The sequence below is a fragment of the Lissotriton helveticus genome, chromosome 3_1 (assembly GCF_964261635.1).
Source record: "Lissotriton helveticus chromosome 3_1, aLisHel1.1, whole genome shotgun sequence".
In the NCBI taxonomy this organism is placed as follows: Eukaryota; Metazoa; Chordata; class Amphibia; order Caudata; family Salamandridae; genus Lissotriton; species Lissotriton helveticus.
In genome coordinates this window covers 1,033,068,926-1,033,095,054 of record NC_136061.1, presented here as the reverse complement: position 1 = coordinate 1,033,095,054, position 26,129 = coordinate 1,033,068,926, and the positions used below count along the sequence as shown (strand labels likewise).

The 26,129-nt window shown below is 42.9% G+C and overlaps 1 protein-coding gene across 2 annotated transcripts in view; it reads left to right on the top strand.

The window, feature by feature from the left end:
• The window catches only part of ITGA6 (integrin subunit alpha 6), a 229,215-nt gene that overhangs the window by 106,897 nt on the left and 96,189 nt on the right, over window positions 1-26,129 (top strand). For both annotated transcript variants that reach the window (XM_078681563.1, XM_078681564.1), the window contains exons 5-7: window positions 3,780-3,929; window positions 9,657-9,870; window positions 25,392-25,585. In XM_078681563.1, the coding sequence (XP_078537689.1) occupies window positions 3,780-3,929; window positions 9,657-9,870; window positions 25,392-25,585 (558 nt within the window). The remainder of the gene's footprint in view (window positions 1-3,779; window positions 3,930-9,656; window positions 9,871-25,391; window positions 25,586-26,129) is intronic.

The window sequence follows — 26,129 nt, the reverse complement described above, 5'->3', positions numbered from 1 at the left end:
TATTCCAAAAGCACCACCCTCGGACCATGGGTAGGCCTAAGCAGTGATGGCGGCTGAGGTTGGTCAGGAGAAAGATGGGACAAGGACTGGCGCAGGTAATACTTGAACCTTTTAGCATTGATTGTAGGAAGCCATGTCTTTCTGTGGCAGTATTGTTTAAGGGAATGGGTGATGCAGTTCTTGTGCACAGGTGAAACCGCGAATATTGACGATGTGGCATAAATAGCAGTACCGCAAATGTACTTAAGCATACTGTCTGCAATCTTTACATGATGACACCAACGGGACACTAGGCAAGACAGACTAATGGAACAGTTGTAGTCAAAACCTTTTTGAACTACTTGGTTAGGATTGCCTGCTGTGCATTTCGTTGTGTGCCACAAAAAACTGCCTCTCCAAATCAAATCCACTTAGAAAAGAATTTAATTCGAACTATTTGAAGTGATGAGTGGGAGTAAGATTTTTTAAGTGGAATTCCTGGCTTGGCTTCCCAGCAACCAATGCCCTACCCAAGATGGAGTTTCCACAGGCCTTCAGTGTGTATGGTAGTTGCAGGGCTTAGGCATGTTCAAGATTAGAGTCTAAACCTTAGAAGTAATCTGAGATAATATTATGACTTGAGCATGTCTGTTTGGGATCTCATCCGCCTAGGATGAAAAAGAACATGCCCGCCTGTGAACAATCTGTATGTTCAGATTCAGATTGAGGGGATGTAGTTAGGGGTATGCAATGAGACCAAGGGGAGAAGGTTTTGATTGGATGTAAAGGTTTACAAATTAGTGAGTTTCTAAGCACTCTATAGCAGTGATCCCCAAAGTGTGGGTCTCAACCTGATTTTCTGGTGAGTCGAGAAATTCCAAGCAATAAATGAAGAGTCCTTCTAATGCTGTATTTATATTGTCACATTTGCTGCACTTCAAAGACAGAGGTCAAATGTCAGGCTATGTCTTCTGACAAACTGTTGCTTTTGTTTTTAGCATGGTGATCGGTGTCTACAAACTCCTCCAACTTTGAAATCTGAGAAAGAAAAGTAAAACAAATTATGTGACAATCTTGGGGTACAGAAAGTGTGAACAAAAAGGTTGTAGGATGTTAGTTTTGTGTAACACACAAACTAAATATAAATACTTGTAAACCAATTGTGCACATTCAACAATTAGGAAAGCAAAAATAAAGTGTTTTTTTTGTAATTTTAAACATTGATGGAAACAAATATTTGAATAGGATCAAATCAAGACACTTTACTGGTTGATGCACAGATGATACATATTCACAAACTCGATTTCCACTCATCATCAATTTTACGCGATATAGTTTTATCAGTAAAACTGTATGTCTGTGTAAAGGTGGTGGCCATTTCAATGCACTACTTGGATGTATGATAGGCAACGCGGGCTTTTACCCCGCGCTGCCATTACAACGCTGCTTTTACAACGTAAGTCGTTACAACGACTTGCGCTGTAGGTGCTAGATAGTGGAATAGTTTAATTTTCTATTCCAACTCCAGCCCACGTTACAGTAGGGAAGGTGTTGGAATAGAAAATTAAACTATTCCTTTTCCAACAGCGCCCTCCAGCGCGTGTCGTTTTAACGACTTGCGTTGTAAAAGAAGCGTCGTAATGGCAGCGCGGGGTAAAGCCTGCATTGTCATGGCTGCTTACCGCTCTACTTCATGGTGCTTTAGTTACATTGAAAAACGCCTGCCTCATGTCCATTAAAACTAGATGGATAGCAAAAGTTTGTTGTTCTAACACTTTGGTTGGGATTCTAAAATCTTTAGGAGCACTGCTATATAGACATGCAGTGCGCAAGAGGCATTGAGTTTAATGAGATCAGAAGCAGACAGCACTAGGATACAAAGGTATTTAAAAGAGTTGAAAGATAATTTGTTTACATTCCCCCTTATTTAAGGAGATATATTTAAGCTATTGGCAGTTATATATATATAAATATATATATATATATATATATATCGCAAAGATTTTATCTATGCATCTATAGAGAAGACTGTGTTTTCTTATGTCGGTGTGCCTTTGCTCCAATTATTTTCTAAATATGGAAGTCAAGACACAGATGTTTGAGGCATGTATGATACCTAAACTAGCCTGTGAAAATGTGTCTGGTAGTAGGGTCTTCAGTTACCCTGGCCTAATTTACTGGATAATTCCACATGATTGCTTGGCTGATAAGACTCACTAATTAGATACATCCTTTATGGAAAGTCCATAACATTGTGTTGTTTGTGCTTTTTTTCTTTATTAAACCACCAGTACTAATACGTGAGTTTGTCCCTATAAATCAAAGAAACACGGAAAGATGTTCCTTGTATAATGCACTTGAGTCTAAATTATTTGAATATGTTTCAGCGAAACAGGTTGGGTTTGTTGCTAGACACATAACATGTTGGCCAGTAACAAAGGTTTACATGAAAATGGATATGTTTTCCTGGCGTGGTTCATAAAGGAGAAGACAATGAATGTGGACTGTGGGAAATTGCTTTCGATGCTGAGGTCTGGTGGGTTGAGAGGAGATATTCCAAGTTTTTTGCCTTGAGCAGCGCACTCAGGGTGGCACTCTCCACAATTCAAAATTACTTCTTTTCACCCTTCCTTAAAATAATTGTGAAATTTTTTTAACTTTTTTAGAATATTTCACTCTCCCAAATATTCTACTACTGGATTTAGAATAATAAATTTGACCCCACTACCAAGCCCACTGTCCACTACACCCAATCCAACACCCACTGCTGCCCTGAAAGTGCAACTCAAGGCAAGAAAATGAAAATGAGCATTCAGAAGTTTCAATTGAGTCTATGAAATGCATGGTGAATGACCTTATTGTTCTGGTAAAATTTAATCCTCTGGTATTAATCTGCCTATTGTCCCACTAACCTATCACGAGAGGTCTAGAGAACAATTTCTATACAAAGCATCCAAATAATGAGTACATTCCATTGATAGCATTGAAGGTATGGTTAGTATAAGCCCCTTACATGAAAAACAAATGATGTGTATAGCATGTTTTTAAAGTTTGTGTTAAAAAAATGAATGTTGGGGAAATAAAGAAATGGGGTTTATAACAATGACTCTCAGGTGTCCGTTTAGTGCATGTGCTTTAAATAGTTATTTCAATTAATCTAGCATCATTTTGCTGCTCACCAGTTGACAACCACAAAACTAAATTTGGTGTAATCGCGTACTCCCACGGTGTCCATTGCATCTTCACCTGTTCAGCAAATGTATTATGGAGATCGTTAAATGAAAAACTATAGAAATTGAAGTTAACTGTTTGAGGAAAGCCTTACGGGAATCAAAGGTGTCAGGTTTTGTTTGAGTTTTTTCCCCTAATAATATCTAGCAATATTGGACTAAAAGTGCTTTATGAATTAGAAAAAAAGTGGCACTCACCGGCAGACTTCACCATCGACATAGCAATAAACAATAAGCATCTTTTTACCATTTTTTATTTTTTTTATGTCGCAGTCTATATTTCATTCTACTCGGGGAGAGGGCCATTCCAACACATGGTGATTGATGCATGTTCTAAATAGCCCTTCCAACTTAACCCACGTTATTAACAACTTTAGAGTTAACGTGGAACATGGTAAGAGGGGAAATATTTGTTTAATGTCACAAACATTTTGGTGTTAATTTGACCCTTTTTTTTATTAATGAATACTTCTTTGTTTGGGAGACACCCTCGCCATTAATGATATTCATGCATTTGTTTGTTCCATCTTCATTTGTTTTTATACATTATTTCCCATTTTCATTCTTCAGGGGTCATTCGTGCTGAGCAAAAGAATAATACTCTGGATGCTTTGCTCATCTCTGATGATGGGCAAGTTGAAGAGGATGGACCATATGAAACTGGTGGTGAAAAACTTCGGAATGAGAATCTGATTCCTTTGTCTGCTAACAGTTACTTAGGTAGGCCTGGAATAGGACAAATCACATATTTCGTAAACTTTCAGCTAAGTTTGGTCAGCTCTGGAAAGCAACGCTAATATAAGGTGTAATTTAGCTGCACAGTGGGTTCGTTTTGGAGAGAAGAGATGGTCGATTGTCTGAAAAGCAGTCTGTATGTAACGGGTGTCCTGATTCATCAAGTGTTACTGTGAATTTATTACACCCCTTTGTGGCCGGCTGAAACCTGGGTATGAAACCCTGGATTTAAGGCACCACCATTGACTAAATATAGATGGCCTGAGTAATTAGATGGGCTGTTCAAATGGTAAAGTAGTTCACTTATATCAATGCAAAGTCATATTTGTTCATGATGTCCATATTCCCTGTATACATTATCTACATACTATAGCTTAAAATTAATTTGTTGAGCCCTATCATGCTGTGAGCCACCCTAACACAATGAAAAGGCTCCATCGTAGTGAGACATGCAGAGCTCTGCAGATGTCTTCAGGTTTCAACAATGGATCAAATAAAGTTTTGTTCACCTACAGATTTCACAACAGCAAGTGTTTGCTTAATAATTCCTTGAAGTTTGGTGAGAATTCCAGAAGACATTCTGTTTTCTATGAATGCTAGAAGGGTCTAACAACCCAACTCTAGAATCTAGATTCTGTAATTTTCCAATATTTGCAAGAACGTGAAACACATTTGTGCTGATTCACTGTTCATTTATGACACTGAGAAAATATTTTTCTGAAAAATAACCTTTTATTTAATTGAATGTAGGATGTGCTTAAAGTAATTGTGTAGTTGCATAGTGTTTGACTGCTGACCATTGTTCTGAAAGGCCCAACAACCTAACCCACATGGGAATTATGATCCTTACTGCAGAAGATGAAGGAGGCATCCTCTCATATTCTTCTAATGTCTGGAAGACTGGCTATACTTGACACTGGGAATGCCCAAGAAGGAAATTTGGAAATGTGTGAAATGGAGAGGAGAACACATTTGTTGGAGCATGGCCCCAAATGCTACCTGATTCTCTCAATTTACTGGGCATCAGCAATGATTTCCCCTTTCCATTTCAACTTTAAAATTGAAAAGAGACGAATACGCTGTACAATGAAATGTAAGCAGAGAGATGTTTAAGGGGGTAAGAAAATTGAATGGGTGAATATATTCTGAAAAATTATGGTGTCACTGCCTATGATTTGATATCACATATTTGACTTTGGTTTACTGCAGCCGAACAAGTCCCATGAGAGATTTCCATTAACCCACCTGATGATGCTGGTTTGTTTCTTCTGCTGATCACTTCCTACCATTTTTTATTCTTTCTCCTCCGCCCCATATTTTTAAGCTTTGCTCTCTTTACCTGCACCCCATTACTGTTCATTATTTTGTGTACTTCTGCTGCCGCAGACCCTCGTTGTCCACAGTGTTCTACAGCCTTCTCCATTTTTGCTCAGTATTGTTTCTTTAGTCCTCATATGCAGCAAGACTGCTACCTTGAGATTATTTTCTGTACCTCTCTTTAATTTTTCTAGGTATTTGTCCACCACTCATTCTTAAATTGCTAATCACTTGTATTTGTATCCAACCAGCCACATAAACCATTTGTGGTACAGCTTTATTTTCTCTGCCATAGTTTTTGATGTGATGATTAAGCGAAGTTCTACGTTTCTCAATGTGTCACGCATTGCATATTTGGGAAAAAAGCTTGTTTTGAAACTGTCACATAAATTCTGAAAAAATAAGTAGACCACTGACTTGTTACAGGGTGAGTATCACAGTTTTACACCTTATGTCTGGTTAAGGACTTTAATCTACCTTTCAATGAATATTTAACTAGCAAATCATTTTAAATTTAAAAGGGTAGAAACCAGCTTTGACTATTCTTTAGCTCCAGCTAAATTATTTTCCCCACACCTTTAGAGCAAATACGCTTTTCTGGCATTACATGAACAGAGGTAGACTTCATGCTAACTTAACAACTTTTGTGGCTTACAGTTCTGCCCCTACTAGAAGAAAATCAGCAGGAATAGTGTTTAAAAGTTCTACCACCACATATCCAAACGTTCTCCTTCCAATGCCTATGAAAGCACCACATGCATAATTTGAGGGTTCAGAGACTCCTATATTACTTGTATTGCAATCATCTTCTGTTATTTTGTCCAATATTTTCGAATGTCACAAATTACCAAATCGTGTTTCACAATTTATAGACTTTCTTTTAATAAATGTTATAATTTTTTACTGTTATTTGTCATTGAATCATGATTGCTAAATCTAGTTAACAATAATCAATTAACTCAAGAAAATATGACTTTAACACACAAACAGCAGGTAACTGCTAATGAAAAATCAGTGTTCCTCAACATTCACATTTAATGCATAATAATGTAGCTTAAAGTTAAATCCTATGCAGTCACTGTTTTTATGCCACCTATATTGCGCTTTTACACCTATATTGCGCTTTTCTCTTTATTTATTAGTTTCGAATCTTCAGTGTGTTTGAACAATTATCACATTATTAATGACGCATATCCTCTACTTACCAAAAATTACAAGAACAGATCGTTCTACATTTCCATTCCATTCGTCTGGGTGAATCGATCCGTTTTCTTAATTTATGCAGATACATCGTATGAAGGAATTGCTATTCAAAATAATAAAACCTGTAAAAAATCGGAATATCAAAAAGTCCCCCAGGGAAATCAGATCTTGCATAAGTGCATACAATACAAGTTTAATCTGCAATTTTATGCATTAAATATGATTAAGTTGAGAAATAGTAATTTTTCTTAAGATGTTACATGATTTAGGTTACTTGTTTGCATAAAAAAGATCTTTTTGTGAGTTAATTGGTTTGTTTTTAATTGTTTTTAGCTATGATTAAATGACTTAAGTGTATATTTTTTAACATTTTTATAGAGAAACATGTTTAAATTAGTTTGTCCCAAAAGACCTATTTGTCATTTGTGATAATCAAAAAGATAGGATGAAATAATGGAGAATGATTGTAATGCATGCAATTTAAGTTTTTAGACCCTCATTTCGTGTATATGTATTTCAGTACTCTAGGCAGGGTATATCCTAGTCGAAGAGGGTATATACGCTGGTATACACATTTGATTAATTGCCCAATAAGAGACATCCTATGAAACCACATTCTATAGGGCTGTCGTAGAAACACTATTTAACCAAGCATGCCAATCCATTGAAGATACAATTCTTGTGAGCAATGTTATTGCCTTTAATAGTTTACCAAGAATCGGCTCTTGCGTAGATTTTATCCTCACTCCCTTTCTATATCATTATGAGCACTCCACTACCATATACGTTTGTCCTAGATAGAATCAGTTTGGTACGTGTTAAGAAGAAGGCATTTTTTTTTCCTCGCTTCAATAGTACCATGGGTCATCTCTCAATGTTTTCATCTTTGACTGAGAGGTTGGCAAGTCTTTTTGTTGTGTTCTGGTATCTGACCAAATATTATGGATTTATTCAACCAAACCTGTGAATTCATAGCAAATGCCATTAGTGGAGAGCCCTTGTTACAGGTTTGCATTTTTCTTGTTTCATCCTTTAAAGCACACATTGGAACTAGTTTCTGTTGTACTTCTGTTTGATTTATTGCTTGCCTACTATTTAACTTTGTTCATTATTGTTGACACTTGAATAACAGGATCAATGGTTAGGTCAATATATTTGAGACTCTCCAGCTGCAATCTTTTCAAATCAGCAGTTTGTATTAAATGAAGAGTTATTGTGAAGAACAGTTTTTTGATCCTATGTGGATCCTATGTGGATGCTGGACAAGTGTTCTCGAGAAACATGCATTGTTGACCATGTACTGTGCATTGCTTGATGCTTGTACACAGAATACTGTGAATAATTTCTATGCTCTTCCTTGCTTTTCCTTTCTATATATGTGTATAGGTCTCCTTTTTTTGACAAGTGTGTCCAATTCCGCTCATGACCAGTTTTTGTACAAAACCAATCCTCCCAATGTAAGGGTGCAGAACTCCTCCTTAGATGTCACGATGAATAGCTATCTAGGTTTGTGATTGTCCTTTCTGATCCAGTCATGCCATTTTTCTCATTTTCTTTTTCATACTTTGGCATTCTGGTCTTTTTTTTCTTTGTACACTTCATCACTTGCAACAGGGTTTCAATCAGAGACCAGTCTATTTCAAATCCTTTTCAGCACACTTAGCCCTTTGTAAGACCAGTATCTGAAACCCTGTTGAAGGATCATTTTTCAAAAATCGAGAATTGTTAACAGCAGTGGTGAAGCAGTGGTGAAGGTTTTAAAAGTATAATAGACTTGTATCATTCCTGTTAAGCCTTTATTGTTAATCCATTACCACCTTGAACATGCTGTTTATTGCCCCAGTTACAGGATGACTTTGTAGGGTTGCTAGAAGAGCCCCTGACCAGTAGGATGCAGTTGTACATCTTTCTGCTAATGGTAAAATGGAGCTCCAAATTTGAATCTTTCGTAGCAATATTATATGCAAAATGGATTCAGTAGCACCCTTTTTATGGAGTTGCTACATAGAGATGTAAACTATTATTATTGTTCCTACCACGTGTGGTGCTCATTCTTTAATATGCTGCTTTATGTAAGATACATCTGTTATAGTTTTATGTGCCTAATCACTGCTGTCCACAGCATACTTGTACTGTTCCCATCACTGGTTTACCAATGTTGCATGCTGCATGTTGGATTGGCATTGTCATTGTTGAACGCGTGTGGCACACATATCTTTAAAATACTGTTAAAGTAAATTGGTGGTGATCAACTGCTTATCGTATGCGCCATAGCATGGTTATGATATTTAATCAATGATCATCCAGCATCTCACTTGGAGCACATTGTTAAAAAAGAAAAGCCACTGTCACAGTTGCATGCATGGGGTATGATACACAAGAGACTGGTAGCAGTACAATTTTTGGGTTGTGCTGCAACCACCCTCTCTTCCTTTGCAGTTTGAGGGATGCTCAGGGCACGTGCACCACAAAGGTCCTTTCTGGGACAATTCGCAAACTGCTCCGGTTGTAAATTTCAGTGTAGCCGGAATCTGATTGTGGCTGATAGTGAAAAGTAATAAGGAATGCTGGGATGGAGCCTGGCTTGGGATAGCAGACCTCTGTCTTATCGATTGCAATGTGCAGGCTAGTCCCTTTTAAGAGAAATGGATCGTATTGCTTTACAGATTGTGAATTTGAACTCTGTGAGAGCATGCAGTGCTCAACGGGATCCAGTGTCTGCTCTGCTCTTCCGGATCTCCCATCCTGCACAAGCAGTTACATTTTGACAGACTATGCTTTGTTCTGCCTGCCTATTCCGGGCTTTGCCACCGCTAAAAGTCACAAATCATATGTGCATTTCTTTGCAAATCGCAAGTTGGGATACTGCCGAGTGGTTGCCCCTGTTCCCTTGCAAATTGCAATGAATGGAAATGCTTACACTGTGATTCATAAGGGCCATTGTAAATCCTAACACACTTTGTGCATTGTTAATCTACACAAGGAGCAAATAAGTTGAAAGAGGCAGTAATGCTACCACACCGGTAGTCTAGAAAACAATGTAGGTTGGTGCACACTGGCCTACTTTAACAATGCAACTGGTAGCAGCTGCAATGATGTGTTTCAAGTAGGGTTTACACCTTTCTAAGTTTTGAAGACTACTTCACTCTTTTTAATGTAACCTGTATTAATGTCAATCTTGCAATTTTGTAGGATTTTCCTTGGACACTGGTAAAGGTATCACTTCACAGTCAGAAATGACATTTGTTTCTGGTGCACCAAGAGCAAACCACAGTGGAGCAGTTGTACTGTTCAAGAAAGATCCAGTGATATATCGATCGCTTGCAGCAGAACATATATTTGAGGGCGAGGGCCTGGCCTCTTCATTTGGATATGATGTGACGGTGGTAGACCTTAACAGCGATAAGTAAGATGTTTGGTTTTATTTACTTTATTTTTTTTCATTCTTTTGTTTGTGAGGAGTGGGTGGGATAGAGTAATGAAAACTCTAAGATTTTCATTATTGAATCGTCTTTAGAGTCCATGCGAAGCCTGTGCCCTACTGCAGTAAAACTCACAATAGGATGTTGTGGCTAGTCTTTATGCATATATTTCATTGCTTTTGTGGGAAGAGCCCTGGACCTATTAATCTTCTTTAGTCTCCCACCATCAGACAAAATGTACTTTACATTTTTCATTGTATGTTGGACTTTAGGCTATTCAGATGTTTAGCATTATTTTGTCTTTCATTACTAAATGAACTGTTTTGACATACCATACCTTGTATAGGAAATGCATAAATGTATTTACTTGCAGATATAGGCGCCTATTAGGATGGCGGATGGACCTGCGTCCTTCCGCCACCCCCGAGGTGGAGGGACCGTCTGCAGGGGCAGCGGCGGTCCCTCCAGTGGAATTAGGATGTGACCGCCACCCTGGCGGTCACATCCCGAATATGTAACATTGCGGCAGGTGCTGCTTTAAGCAGCACCCGCCGCAAGGTTAAATATGCATGCTGTGCATTTACATGCACAAAGCGGCAGGCACCGCGCGGTGCCTGCCGCATTGTGCATGCAAATGCAGGTGGGTACCATAGGTACCCCCCATGTACACCCCCCACCCCCGACACCCTGGGGGACCCTTCCTCCAGAAGCTATTGTCCACATGCTTTTCCACGGCGGTAAATCCGCCGCGGAAAAGCATGTTCACAAACCCATCGTAATTTGGCTGGCGGTGTCTTGCAGACACCGCCACCAAATTGCGTCCAACACCCCGCGGATCAGCGGTGGACGGACCTGCCGTCCACCGCTGATCCCACCGCCATCATAATCTGGCGGTGGGTGTTTTGAAGGTCCGCAGCGGTGATTCCGCATCCTCCGGGCCGGCGGTGGCTTCCACCAGCCCGGAGGATGCGGAATCACCGCAATCATAATCGACCCCTTAGTGTGGTGATGAGAAAAGGTGTGTGTATGTATGTATGTATGTGTATGTATGTATGTGTATATCTATGGATGTATATGTGTACATTCTTCCCCCCCCCCAAAACAAAGGTTAAAGTGATATTAAAGGTAGGTGAACATTTCATCAGTTACCCCATAACTTTTTAAACAAAAAAAAATCACTGACATTCAACAGTTATCTGTTGTAACTTTGACTCCTGCCCTAAGGTAATTATAGCTTGCGCCTCACAATGAAGTCTTGTCATCCATTATGTTATTTCAAATGATGCAGTAATGGTATCCGTGTATAGAACATGCCATGAATGATGTAATATGTGAGGTAATTAACTGTGCATGGCTAGGGTGCTTGTGACCAGGGCCTATACTGTCACTTTAATCTCTTTTTTTTCTTTTCTTGAATTTCAATTTTTTTTTAACGTCAAGAAAATATTTTATTACCACACAGAAATCCAACTTCCTGCCTTTGGCCAGGCCTTAAGGCCAACCGTTTCAAGCAAGCAAACCCACACCAGGCACAGCCTTGGCCCAGACCCTGTGTAAAGTCCCCAACCCCCCCTGTGGGCAGCTACTACCTAGCCAAACATGGGCTCCAGCAGTGTGGGGTTGGCTAAACAGGCAGACACTGTGCCCAACCCCCTTTGGCTGTGCACAGAATCGAGTTGGCCACATGGTCTTGCTGCACTCAGGGAGGGGGCACAGAGCACCCATCCCCAAAAATGTGCAAGCCCCAGGGACCCCGTCCCCTGGGCCGTATTTTTTTAAAAGAGGAGAGGGGCGCAGCCGCTTTTTCAAACCTATAGTGTCCCCAGGCGCTCCTGAGCGAGAGCCCTGGGGCCCACCCAGGGCAACCACAAAACAATATGTTGGGAAGCCCCTTTGGCCCTCTTTATGCACCCATCTTGATTGCTGCGGGTGTCTGCATTGCTCCCACCCAGTGGGAGCAGCTGTTTCTGCTTGCATCCTCCGGGGCGGAGCAATTTGAGTTATCTTGCTGACATGAGCTTGGGCAAGGAAACAAAAGTTTGCTTCCACCTGGCAGGAGCATTTTCATATTTCCTGCCGGATTGGAGTAGACTTGCTGTTCCTGCCCACAGTCTCACAGGCAGGGAAACCACTGTGATCCACAGGCAGGCTTCCCGGGACACAATGGAATAGACGGTCCCAGGGGATGGGTAGCCCGGGCATTTTGATGCTCTGGGAGATGGGCCACTCACTCCTTTCTCCTAGATTTAAATATTGGCCCGAGGTTTGATGTCACCGGGGTCCATTGCTGGCTCTCTGAGGGGTGCTGCTCTCCACCATGATAATAAAGGCTAAGTTGATCTATTTAGATTTCTGTAGACCAAGGAAGGTAATTAGCAGTCTTCATATTGCATCGTTGTGCGGCCAGAGAACACACAAAAAGCTAGTTGGTACGAGTTGTTCAACAAACCATAGACCACAGCATTTCTTTCAGATTTATTAAAGGGTGGGCAGTCGCTGTATTGAGGATATTGACCAGTCTGTTTTCCGATAGGCAAGACTGTACAGCAGAGTCCAAAGCTGGCTTGACAATAGATGGCTACTTTGCCTCTGTTTCTTGATAAGTACAGCCACACATTTTGGATGTGCCTTCTGTACCGGAAAGTAGATGATGTCTGCAAGTCTCTTTCTCATTTGAGACAAAACGGATTATGATTTTTGGGAATAGCATACTGGGTTCAAGTTTTTTCCTTCATACTGTTTCAGATTTGTCAACCAACGCTATGGTGGTGGATTCAAGACACTTGGAGTTCAGGGGTTACCATTACTTTTGTAGATCACCAATTTTATTGGTAGATTGTCATTTGATATATTTGCAATATTTATTGTTGGTGATCCCCTGACTGCAGTGATGCCACCGATCACACATGGGCCCTCCATTGCAGAAGAATCTTGCTTGAGCAGTGCATTGAAATACACATGATCAATAGACCTTTCCTGGTTATGGTTGGTCCTCAGATTCCATGCCGGGAAGTGAAAGAAGCCCTCCTGTTGTATTGTGATTTGTTGCAAAACAGAGTTTGTTATCCTCTGCCATAGGAGGAAGGAACTCGCCTGACTTTGCTTTTTCTGAGAGAAGGTGTCTGTGGTGATGATCTATTGAGCTTGCTCGGAGGGGCATGGCTTAGCTGGCATCCGAGATGGCCGTGCTGAGCTAACGCTCTCCGATATCCTTTAGCACATCCGACCCACAAACATCTCTAAGTGGCCAAAATGCAACCAAAGGGCATCGGAAAGGTGCCTTTATTGATTCAGCTCTTCCCCAACGTGCAAAGACCCGTAGAAAGCCCAAAAACTGCCGAAAACGGCACGCCGCCAAAAAATCCAAGATGGCGACCGGGACGAGTGCCTGAAGACACCGGCAGCCCAGCCGACCAGAGCCGACATGATTAAAGAGATCGAGGAAGCCCTGAAGCCTGATAACGGGCCGACGCTGCTCGGGGGCAGTATATGCGGGTGAATCGGACGCGCGACGGCGCGATCTCGAAACGTGCCCTCCACGGCCGGTGAGTGAGCTGCACTTGTGACGGGGGAGGGGCGCCGAGAGTGTGGAGCACCAACACACAGACTCCACACCCCAGAGAGGTGCGGTAAATAGCGCAGCACCATTTGAACACTCATCACACCGCGGCTCTGCACGGCTCCCCCTGCCCTCCCACTGCCTCATCACCGTGGAACTATCTAGGAGACTCTATCCGGGAAAACCCAGCTGGGCCTGCTACTGCAGCGCGGGCCACATTGCCATAACCGAGCAGCAACCCGGTCTGATCTACTGCACGTAGGCGTGGCCGCGCCAGGACAATCGTGCCCCCATACCTGCGTGACCGCCGAGGCGGCTGACTACGACCTGGGGGAACTAGCCTCCCACACACACGCCTGGAACCCCATTGAGTAAATCACCGCTACCCTTCATCATCACGTGAATCCGGTCAGGGGCCCTTTTCAGATGAAGAGGTACCATAATTCATCAGCAGGGGTGTGTGGAATACAGATATCACCGCCCCCCCCCGGCACAACCCCCAGGCAACCACAGCGCCCCCCCTGCAGTGGAGTAACGCGTAATGGGCAATAGAGAACTGCGGTAAGGCCAACTCTCCTTCGAGAAATTGGCAACAGCGCACAAAGAACCCCCTCCTGACATGGCGACGGGCGGACAGCCCCCTACAGCGCCCACGGAAGAACTGGGAGAAATTGGCCATTTACTACAGGAAATGCGCACAGGCTTGAAGGTGCTAGACACCCGCTATGACTCCCTTGATAAACACATAGCGGACCTAGGAGCAAAACTACAAATCCACGATCGGCGCTTAGACGTAGTGGAATCTCGAACATCCGACCTTGAGGACGGCATGGCTCAGTCCCTGAAGAGAATCGACAGAATGGAGCGGATACTAAAAGAGGTGGCTATCAAAAACAAGGATTTGGAAGCCAGAAGCCGCAGAAATGACATCCGATTAGTGGGCGTTCCGGAATCCACAGCGGCTGGACGTATGGACAATCTAGTGGAATCCATCCTGATAGACCTTTTTGGCAAAGAAGCATTCACCTCGACCTTCATGGTGGAACGAGCCCACAGGTCCTTAGGCCCGAGGCCCAACCCAGGCCTCCCTCCACGACCCACTATAGCACGGCTCCTAAACTTCCGCGATAGAGACACCACAACCCGCTTGGCCAGGGAAAAAGGAGATCTTACTTGGCAGGGCTCCAAACTGTCCGTATACCCGGACTTTACCACAATAGTGCAGGACGCCAGGAGGAAATTTCAGGGAGTTAAAGCCGCCCTCAGAAACTTGGGATTGAAATATGGCATGTTATACCCTGCCAGACTAAGGGTGGAAGTGAACGGACCATCCCGTATCTTTGAAACACCTGCGGAGGCACAAGACTTCTGCCATTCCTACAAAGTCAACAACAAAAATCCTTCCGACATTGTGCCTTCTTCCCCACCCCAGAGCGGTTTTGACGCCAGTGCCGACCTGTTTTCTTCATCTGGGCAGGGCTGAAACCATATCCTTTTTAAATGTACTGCCGCTGATTTTCTGGTCTGAAAGAATAATGGGTGATTACATTGACATTATCCGACAAAAGTTACAGTGTTATTGGTTAGCGAAGGTCCCCCCGTTTTGGTGTACGCCTCTAACTGCGATTGTTGCACTATTGCACTATTTTGTGCCCTGTGATGTTTAACTTACATATACAGCAAACGGATTGGACATCATGGGTTATCGTTGGCAATAGGTTATTGCCTTTCCGAATGGGCGGGAAGGCTGGGTGGAGGGTGGGGGGATGGGAATTGTGGTGTTTAAATTGTGTTATGTTCAAATTAAGCTCAATCGTGATTACAATGGCGGGATGCGGGCAATGGCAGTTCACTGTTTTACAGACTAACGCACAGATATGGCCCACATAGGGCACATTGCGGGCCCCTCTCTTGTCACCCTGATGACGTGGAATGTAAGGAGCCTGAATGATACACGAAAACGTTGGCAGATCCTGCAATACCTGAACCGGCATAGAGTCGACATAGCCTTACTGCAAGAAACTCACCTCTCCCCTACAGATTGCTCCCGATTCGCATCGTCCTGGGGCCCCAACCGCTATTTTAGTAACTACAGTAACTACGCTAGAGGCACTGCTATCTTGATTCATAAACGTCTCCCCTTTAAATGTCACTCAGTATTGCACGACAATGCCGGGAGGTTTGTTGTGGTGGTGGGCACACTGTACTATTATAAGATTACACTAGGTTGTATATACGGCCCGAATGATTCCCCAGATTTTTTCCACGACCTTTATGCAGAACTACTGCGCCTAGACTCTACTCCTCTATTGTTGGGGGGGGGTCTTCAATGTTACATTTGTTCCCAGTTTGGATACGACATCAACAGCCCCTGACCCAAAACCTAGAGCGCGAACAACCCTGCATTCTTTCTGCGACCACTTTGCATTGACTGACATAGGGAGGACACATGACCCGGTACACACCACACACACACATCATACAGGGGCTAGCAATACCTGGACCCGCCTTGATTACTGGTTGGCCTCTCCGGAGTTAGCAGGTTGGTTTTGAAACATATGCACCCACCCCAGATCCTACTCCCCAGTACTACTGGGCCTGATTATCCCTCATCCAGAAGTGTACGAACGGCAATGGAGATTCCCGACACGGGCATTGGGCGATGAAGGCTTTAGACAAGAAGTGTCGGAATCCATTGAGGAATACTTTGCTTTAAATACAGGTTCGGTAGATTCCGAGGCAGTATTGTGGGAAGGTTTTAAGGCCTACCTACGAGGTGTCTGCATTTCTAAGAGTGCCGGAACCCTTAAAGATTTACGATCTACGCTCGCCCGCCTGGAAACAGAATTGAGCATGCTCGATGCCTCCCATAAGGCGGCTACTGCCCTAGACTATGACATAAGACGAACGGCCTTGCTCCTGCAATATAAGGAAACAGCAGAGAAGGAAATACTATATATGGGCAAATACAACAGTGCCAGAGTCTATGGAGAGGGAGACCGCCCCAGCAGGACATTAGCCCAGATGATTAGACCTCAGTACGCGAAATCATATGTTACGGAGCTGCATTCTGCAGCAGGACATACCATTACAGCCCCCTTGTTAATACAGAATGAGTTCCTTGCCTATTTTAAGATGTTATATACCACTAAATTGAGTACTGATCACTCCGAGCAGGAAGAATATTTATTAGAAATTGCATTAGTCTATCTGGAAAGATTCATGCAAGATTTTTTAGCAGAGCCCATTACTGCGGATAGCATTTACAAGGCCATTACTGCACTAAACACCTCCACGGCCCTGGGACTAGACGGTTATAAGCCTGAATTTTACAAGGCATATAAAGAATTACTGACCCCACACCTTTTGGACGTTTATGCGGAGGCCCTAGAGACACAACGACTCCCTCCCACACTTCGAGAAGCGGTAATAATTTTATTGCCGAAACCCAGTAAAGACCCTCTCCAATGCAGCTCCTACTGACCTCTGTCCCTTCTAAACCTGGATTACAAAATCCTCGCAAAGGCCTTAGCGTGTCGGCTATCCTTATTAATAGAATCGATAATATCCCCAGCCCAATCGGGATTCATCCCACATCGCTCCACAGCATTTAACCTTAGAACCCTATTCAATGTACTCCACCGACTAGACTCTGAAACTCCTGCAGCAGCAATCCTATTAGACACTGAGAAGGCATTCGACTCTTTGGAATGGCCCTTTTCCTCTCTCAATAATGAGATGGATGGGAATGCCTCAGGGCTTCATAGACACCACTGCCTTACTTTATAGACTGAGGCTGAGACTGAATGGGACACTATCGACCTCCTTTACTTTATCACGTGGTACACGGCAGGGATGTCCCCTCTCCCCTTTATTATTAATCCTAGCAATGGACCCACTCATAAGACATTTCTAGGAGCGGCACCTGCACAGGGTGTTAGTGTTTAGAACTGGTCCATTATTAGTCTCATTATATGCAGACGACGCCATCCTGTACGTACACGATCCCAAGTGAATCTGGACCCTATATTGAGAGAGATCATCCGATTTGGCAACTTCTCAGGCCTGAAAATTAACTGGCACAAATCAGTCATCTTCCCACTGACAGAGGGGACGGGACGCTGGTCCCCGGAATTCCCACTAGATTGGTGCACTGACTCAGTGAAGTACCTAGGGATCCATATCCATCGAGACACTGAGCAGGTGATACGACGTAACTATGGTGTAGCAATATCCCAGCTAGAAACCCGGATTGACTCATGGCTCAAGCTCCCTATCTCCATGACTGGCCGCGTTGCCTTAATAAAAATGATAGTACTCCCCAAATTTTTATATTTGTTTCAGAACATACCAATTCCTCTCACCGACAAATTTTTTGGCACTCTGCGTTCCCTTTTGATTAAACTAGTCTGGAACGCCTAAACTCCCAGGGTGAAGAGGCAAGTACTTACTCTCCCATACAACAGAGGTGGGTATGGAGTACCTGATTTACAACTTTATTATCTAGCGGCCCAAGCTAGCTTTGCACATAGCTGGTATCACCCCGACACCAGAATCCCTTATCTTCGCCCAGAATCTGACTATGTCCTTCCAAACTTGCTTGCCTCAATACTACCCACTGGTATTGTTAGAGATCCTAAGGCTATTCGGCCGATGTACACCACGAGCTGGGCGTGGCTACAGCTAGGGAAACGTATCCGAACAGATTTAGTGTACCCTTCCTCCCTTCCACTACCAAATGCTCACTTACTACCTATCACGGGCGAGAAACTGGTCCAGAGGACATGTGCCAAGTTTAATCTGCACAAGATAGGAGATTTCTACCCGGGAGGCCACATATTCGATATAGAGGACAGATCCCTATTTTCAGAGGCTACATTTAAGGATAGATTCGTCCTGACTAGACTGCATGCAGCACTGCAATTTACACTCCCTGAGTACCCATTAGAACCACCATCATTCCCCCCGCTCAGTTTGGTGATAGACAGCGCAGACGGAATTCATCTCGTATCTAGGCTTTACAAAGCATGCTCTTTCAGGATACCACTGGACGACACAAAAGTCCGATCGGCCTGGGAAGCTGATCTGGGCACTACGATCACAGATGAGCAGTGGCAGGCATGTTGCAGGGTCACAGGCACGGTGTCACTACACAGCAAACACAGACTGCTGCATTTTAAATACCTGCGCAGAATATATATCACACCCGCCAGAACACACAGAATAGACCCCTCCAGACCGCACTCCTTCCAACGCTGTCGATCCCCACAAGCAGATTTTGCTCACCTTGCTTAGACCTGCCCACAGATCCACGTCTTCTGGGTGGACGTCCACAAACTCCTCAGCACAATGATCCACATCCCGTTGACACCTCTGCCTGAGATAGCGCTGATGGGTTATGTGGTACAATTCCCCTTGAAGGTCCGCAAATTCATGGCTATTTCCCTACTCCGGGCTAAGAGGGAGGTGGCAATCCTTTCGGGCAGCAAAAAGGCCCCAACAACAAAAGGTTGGCTGCAGAGCATGGCGAGTTGCACGATAAAAAGCGATATGTATGCTGATACTATCCCGTTAACATCTATACCCAAAGATATCTGGGGCCCTTTCCGAACCTTCCTAGCGGCGCAACAGCAACCACAGCCCCCCCCACAGGGTCAGGATAAGGAGCCAACAGGAGTGGGCTAAAGACGCACTTACTCTGGGCACAGAGTTACCCCCAGGGGGAACACAACATCGCATATTATAATCAGGGTTACGTCTCGCAGGAGATTGGAAACACTATGTACATTTCCCGTAGAAACCGGAATGCAAAGCAGGATGACCGAGGTACACGCAATGTATGTGTCAACTTATGCCATTGATAGACTGCGATGTTATGAGTGATGGGAAAAAATAGAACTGCCCTACCAACTGTATACTTGTCATGCACTAAGATTGAGCTTTGTATACTGGTTTTTTTTCTTCTTTCCTTCTGTAAAATGACAAATAAAGTGGGGGAAAAAAAAAGAAAAAAAAATCTATTGAGCTTGCTCACCTCCAGCTAGAAAGTCTGCCAATATCTGGGCATTTTACCTATGTTGTGGTCGGAAAGCAATGAGTGGTGAAGCATAGTGTGATAAACTACGAAAGGGGACGCATGAATAATGCCCTTTTGTGTTTGTTGTTTCTCTTTCCCCTTTAGTATTTTGAGAGAGTGTTACATAGGGGATCCCTCGGTGTGGGAACAAGTTGTTCCCGGCCAACCTTATTTCAGGTAAAAAGGGTATTTTAACAATTGGGATCAGAAAGGTCCTGGCGAATGCCGTTGTGACCCTATATTCTGGGCACAATTACGAAGGCAGAAACATGTAGACATATTGGCAGTAAGGAAGGGTGTAGGAGTTCATTACTCTCTTTCCGTCACCACCATCCTTCACATGTTTAATCCTGGCTGGAGTGTCCATGAATAAACTTACGCACAGAGACACCTCCGAGCTAGTTTTAATTTTCACTGCACTTTTTCTTTTGGTGATCCCAATATTTTTTGACTTATTGGTTCTGTATATTTTATATGTTATGTCTGGTCTTCCCCACCCATTGCTCCACCCCAGGCATTGTTCTGCGCAGGGGTGTACTGAAGCAGCCCTATTATGAAGCATGTCACAATTTTGTGAGCGAGGGCAGTATTTTCACACCAAGCACTAGCCACCACAAACTTTTCACCACTCTCTACTCCTCTTTGTGTGTTTGAGTTTGTGGACAGGGGGCGGGAGTAGATGGGTTAGCCTGTCACCCCTTTTCTTTGTGTATTGCAGCTTAAAAGAGCCACTCCCTCTTGTAAGTATGTGCCTGCCTACCTTTAGGGTCCCATACAGGACCAATTTAAGGATGTCAGACTGAGTTAGCTGGATATTCATTAAACTGGCACTGTTCATTCTGCATGAGAATTCAGCAACCAATCTTTTACTCAATAACGCCACTAGTAGACTGTATGGCCCAACCAAGGATTGCTGTTTTATTCTTGCTCAATGAGTAAGCACGTGACTTTAGATATACTCTTTTCATTCTTTGTAAGAAGGCTCAGATATGAACTGATAACATCTTCAGGTCAATATTTTTATGGATAAAAGAGTGAACTCTATCTTCTCTCATTTAATTCAGTTGCTCAAATGAGCACCTTTTGAAGAGAACATTAGTAACACTTGTTATTGTCTCAGAGACCAAGTTATATTTAGTTTTATCCCTTACCAAGGCCATTACTCTTATGTTCATTTATTGTGTCCGTAGTTTACCCTAGTCACCAACTTTCAGTGCCTCACATTCCCCTTTCCATTCCCAACCAGACTATCCGTGATCTTCAGACTCTTCCTCTGATTATTCCAGCATTACATTTTTTCTTTTATTATGGAACATTGTAAAGTGGCACTAGGAGTACACACCTCTTTTGTCAGACAGAAATGCCCGGTACTGAATACATAAAGTGATTTAAAGGGCTGTGAATTAAGTCCTTGCTATCAATTTCTTTTGAAACCAGTTGCCTCAAATTGAACTCTGACAAGACCATGGTGGTAGTCTTTGGGAAGAAAGCCTCGACATGGGACTCGTTCTGGTGGGCCATAGACCCACAACCACACCCTGCTCGCAAGTGAGAAACCTCGGAGTCCTTATAGACAGCAAACTGCACATTAGCGACCAAGTCAGCGCATTGGTCTCTGCCTGCTTCAACACACTAGGGATGCTGAAGAAAATCTTCAAGTGGCTACCAGACAACACCAGCAAACTGATCACCTAAGCCCTCATATCCAGCAGACTAGACTATGGAAACACCCTGTATGCAGGGATTACCAACCATCTAACAAGATGACTGCAGACAGTCCAAAATGAAGCAGCCAGAGTAGTCCTCAACCTGCCACGCTGAGTCGACATCACACCACACCTTAGAGAACTCCACTGGCTCGCAGTACACAAGCACTAGCAATTTTAAATACTCACATGTACAAAGCTATCCACAATATTGGCCCTGCACCAAACTGCCAGACACCTTCCACTCTGCCAGTTTCTCACTAGCACACACCCCACTCATACCAAAATCAGAGCGGGGATGTCGCTCCTTCTAATTCCTGGCACCTAATGGCTAGAATGACTTCCTACAACAATCAGAGCCTTCTCCTCTCTTCTAGACTTTTACAAGAAGCTGAAAACCTGTCTTTTTTTGTAAGCCCCCAGGCCAGTCCACAAATTCCTGCAACAGAGCGCTTGGGTACCCTCACAGGTGATTAGCGTACTATAAAAAACACTGATTAAATAATTTTAAGATCTGTTACTTTTGGTCAGGACATTGGGTAATAGTTACTCTTGGGAGGGTGCACTCAGTATTAGTTGCCCATCCCATATCCCATTCTATTGTTAAAAAGGCCTGTCCTCTGGTGAGTCACATTGCGAGGACGACTTCTTACTCTGTGAAGGGAAGCACAACCTGTGAACAGTTTTTTTTCTTTTCTCATCCTAGCATAGGGTTGCCATTTTAAATTAATCCACTATACAAGTATTTCATTTTTGCACCTCATGTCTCACACTCTGGTCACCCAGCTGCTCAGGGTAAACACACTGTAGGACTGGGACCGCTACAACAACTGTACCATACAACAGAAATGTTGATTGTTCATATACTATTGGTATCCACTGTTCATAGTCATTTCTAGTCATGAACTAGGTTAAGCATTCCAGCTAGTAAAGTGAGCATTTGACCTGCTGGACAAACTGGTTAAGTGTATGAGATGAACACAATATTTTAGCGATTCTAGATGGCATTCTTTTAGTGCCTTGTTTGTAAAATGTTGAAGGTTTACCTATCTGAGGCATCTTAAGATGACTGCTTATCAAGTCTTATCATAAGTTACTGTTATAGTACAATCCCTCAGTTGTTGTACTGACCTATCTCATTTACTTTCTCTGGGTCAACTATTGTGGATACCCATTTACAAAGTGTCTGTACCCTCGACTCTTCTACAGATGATAGTGTTGACAGTTCTCTTGAACTGTTCTAACTAAACTGCTGGTCTCCAGGTGGTCTTCAAGGCAAGTGTAGTGCCCTTGTAGAGTCAATCAACGCAGTTCATTCTACTTTAGATAAGGACCATCATTGTAACTTTTAAAGTATTTCTTAAATTACAATAGGTTATATGCATCCTAACATGAACGGGTAATGCAATTGTATTTCTTTACAGAAACAACCAACCAAGAGGACTGTTGCACACCACAAAATAATTTCTCTTGCCTGCCATTTCTCTGCAGAATAATTTTCTTTCTTCCAAATATTGGCTTTATGCCCTATGCTTGAAACACTATGCCTGTGATTATGTCTGACCCTTGGCAGTACCAGAGGTTCCTCTAGGCACACCAGTTGATCTGGCAATAGTGAGGTTATGCGAACACGGTCTATAAATCATGATAGGTTATGCTTGGTCAGTACATCCCATTCTGAATACATTCTCAAATAATAGTGCTTGAAGGTTTCATTTATCCTCACCTGTGTGCATGCATACCCCTTAAGAGGGATCCTTTAAGTTCCGATTTAATTAGCCCCATTGAATCTGCCTGTTTTATCCCATCCCTTTGCATCTTTGCAATATCATTTTTATAATCTAAACGGTGAGGTTGTTACATGTAGTGGGCGTGTGCATCCTTGTATCAGATTCGTTTTTTCTGGAGTTTTGGGTCAGTGGTACCTATCCCCTCTAGCTCTCGCAAATATATCTCCACGTTTTGGATATCCTTCTCAAGAGATTCTGGTGTCATGATGTCCTTACAGAGTGCCTTCTGACCGAAATGTTGAATGCATCTCTCTTCATCAAAAGTTCCAGAAGTTGTCTCATCATCGTTGGTGGAATAGTGTTCTGTTTCATACCCAATCATCTGCCTAAAGTTGTGGTTCTCCAGCTTCGCAGGCTGAGGTTTCCATAAATGGATTATGTTCTGCATGTGCATCGCAATGCAGAAGTACGACAAGCTGTTTGTGACCTGAAAGCGTCCTGCATAGATACTCTGGATGAGCTATCAATATTTGCAGCTGCTCTGTGTAGTAGGTCTTGTCAAGCTACAAGAGTAGGTGCTGCATATGCGAGAAAAAGTTATATTCTAAAGCAGCAGAATTTTTCATCCCCAACCGTTTTTCAGGGCCCAGTTTGCCCACGCTTCAAACAGTGAACCGCTGTAGTACTCGGATGTGGCAGTGGAGGGTGACATCCATGCCAATCTACATTTATGCAAGTAAAGTTGCTGCCAAATATCTTGGGCAGAAATGGATAGTTTGCCAGGTGGTTTGAGAGAGAGTTAAAATGCTTTACTTAGTCAACGTTAGGGTGCAGACACTGGCAATCTAGCCTTCTCACCACCAAAACATATCGAACCCCCGTCCCCATCAATTGATACTTCTAATATTGTGAGCTGGTATAGCCTGGACATCCTGTGTAGAAGACGTGTCCCCTTCAGGACCTTCTTAAATGGCATCCTTCCTCAGTGTCAAATTGGTTTCTTGCAACAGGAAAACATGTACCCCCAACTTCTCATGTGTGTAAATTGTATTCGTATGCCCCTTAACAGCATTATTTATGCCCCTCATGTACTATAACCGTTATTAAGTTGCACTGTGATCAGATTTCAATGAGAAAGAAAAAGCAACCCTTCCCAGAATGTTGCTCACCTTTCACATATAAGCACCCAGGAATGGCCTCAGTCAGTCTCCAGCACTCTTCTTGCAGCATACTCATCAGCCACCCAAACGATCACAACTTCCCATGAAAATTCCCTGCCGCCAAACTGTAGGATGCCCCCCCCCCCCATTCAAAAAAGCAACAGTTGAAAGAAATGTGCTCCCAGACACTAAGACTAGGGTGTGGCATCATTTGAAACACAGTCCCAACCACCTACCCACAGAAAGCGACCAACTGCCATTTCCAGAAAGCAGTGTCCCAGCAGCCAACTCTCTCACCAGCATGGCCGTTGCATATTGTCCCAGCTCTTTAGTTATGCACTTGGCGTGTTTTCAAATCATTTAGAGCCCCTTTAGAGTGTGGTGAGCAGACTCAGGCTAGCGGAGTGTATGTCCGCATGCATTAGCCTTAGCACAGCCCAGCCTCTGAAGCCTTCTCCTCCTCAGAATCTGGTCAGACTCTTAGGTGGCTGAAGTTGTAATATTTTAGGAAGATTCTTTTCATTTGAGAGGCTACTTTGCATGGGCATGGCCCACAAGAGACTATAAGAAATAACTTCTGTGTTTAATGGCTTCTATGTTGTTTTGGGTTTTTGTGCCTCTGGGGGTTTTCACAGCAAAGTGTATAATATAACGCTGTTTGCATTTAGTTTTTTTTAACTATATAAGTTAGACAAATGAACCTGTTTAGCTCGTCCCTTGGCAAATTTGTACTTTACGAGACGTTTTATGTATTTATGAATTTTTTGTGCGTAATTGTCATGTTTTTAAATAACTGTACAATCAGTTAATAACTGATCTAATCTTATGCCTGCCACCTTGCCTTTACGCCACTGACAAATTTAAAAGTCCTAGCTGGACCTGAGGTGAAATCTGTTGGTTTATGTGAATCACGCACGGTGGTTCATACAAACCCATAGAGGGAGATGGCAAAAAAGGGAGAGACAGGGAGATGCAAAGAGCATCATTCACTATGCTTAGTTAGCCACACCCCTCTTTTTTGCCCAGCGTAAACATATACCAGTGTACGAACACATTTAAGAAAGGAACACAAATATTAAAAGTTAAAATGGATACTTTATATCTGCCATTGAATAACTTGCCATTCCTTACGTAGTTGGAATTGTGTAAAAATGGAAATTAGTTAACATTTCTGTAAATCTAGTAATATTAATGCAAAGCATTTGTTACTTGCACAAACCTTTCAACATTGCTATACATTGTTTAAAATAATGTTTATCTTATTCCATTTCCAGTTGGCAAGATATTGTTGTTGGTGCACCACAATATTTCGACCGAGACGGAGAAATTGGGGGTGCTGTATATGTGTACATTAATCAGAAAGGCAAGTGGCGTAACGTCCAGCCAATTCGCCTCAATGGAACAAAGGATTCTATGTTTGGTATTTCAGTCAAGAACATAGGCGACATTAACCAGGATGGATATCAAGGTAAGGAAACCTTTTTACTGCAAAATAAATTGCAAGGGCTTGAAGAATGTGTGTAGAATGTCACTGTTATTCATTGCATGTGTTCTTACACAGTGAACATTAAATAAAGCTGAGGTCCACCTAGGTCTGGCGAGTCTGTAGACACATACCCAATAATGCTTGCTTGCACATGATTTGCCATTTTAAAGTCTGCTCAAGTAATTGTTTTCCTTGGTGGTTTTGGAATTATGAGGTTGCTTTCTACTTCAGAAGTGCTTGTGGCAAAACAAGATAGTGACTAGTTGGCTTATTGTTTGAACATTTGGGGCCTGATGTACGACCCTACCAATTTGCGAGTCGCAAATTGCGTCATTTTGCAACTCGCAATTTGCAACTCGCAAATTGGAATGTACCACAGTGTTTCAGACACTGTTTGCGATTCCTAATGGAGTCACAAATTGCATGCCTCATTAATATTCATGTGGCAGGTGCAATTTGCCACCCCATTAGGAATGGTTAGCACTTCCAGGGATGGTGGCCTGCTGGGGTCAGCAGACCACCATGT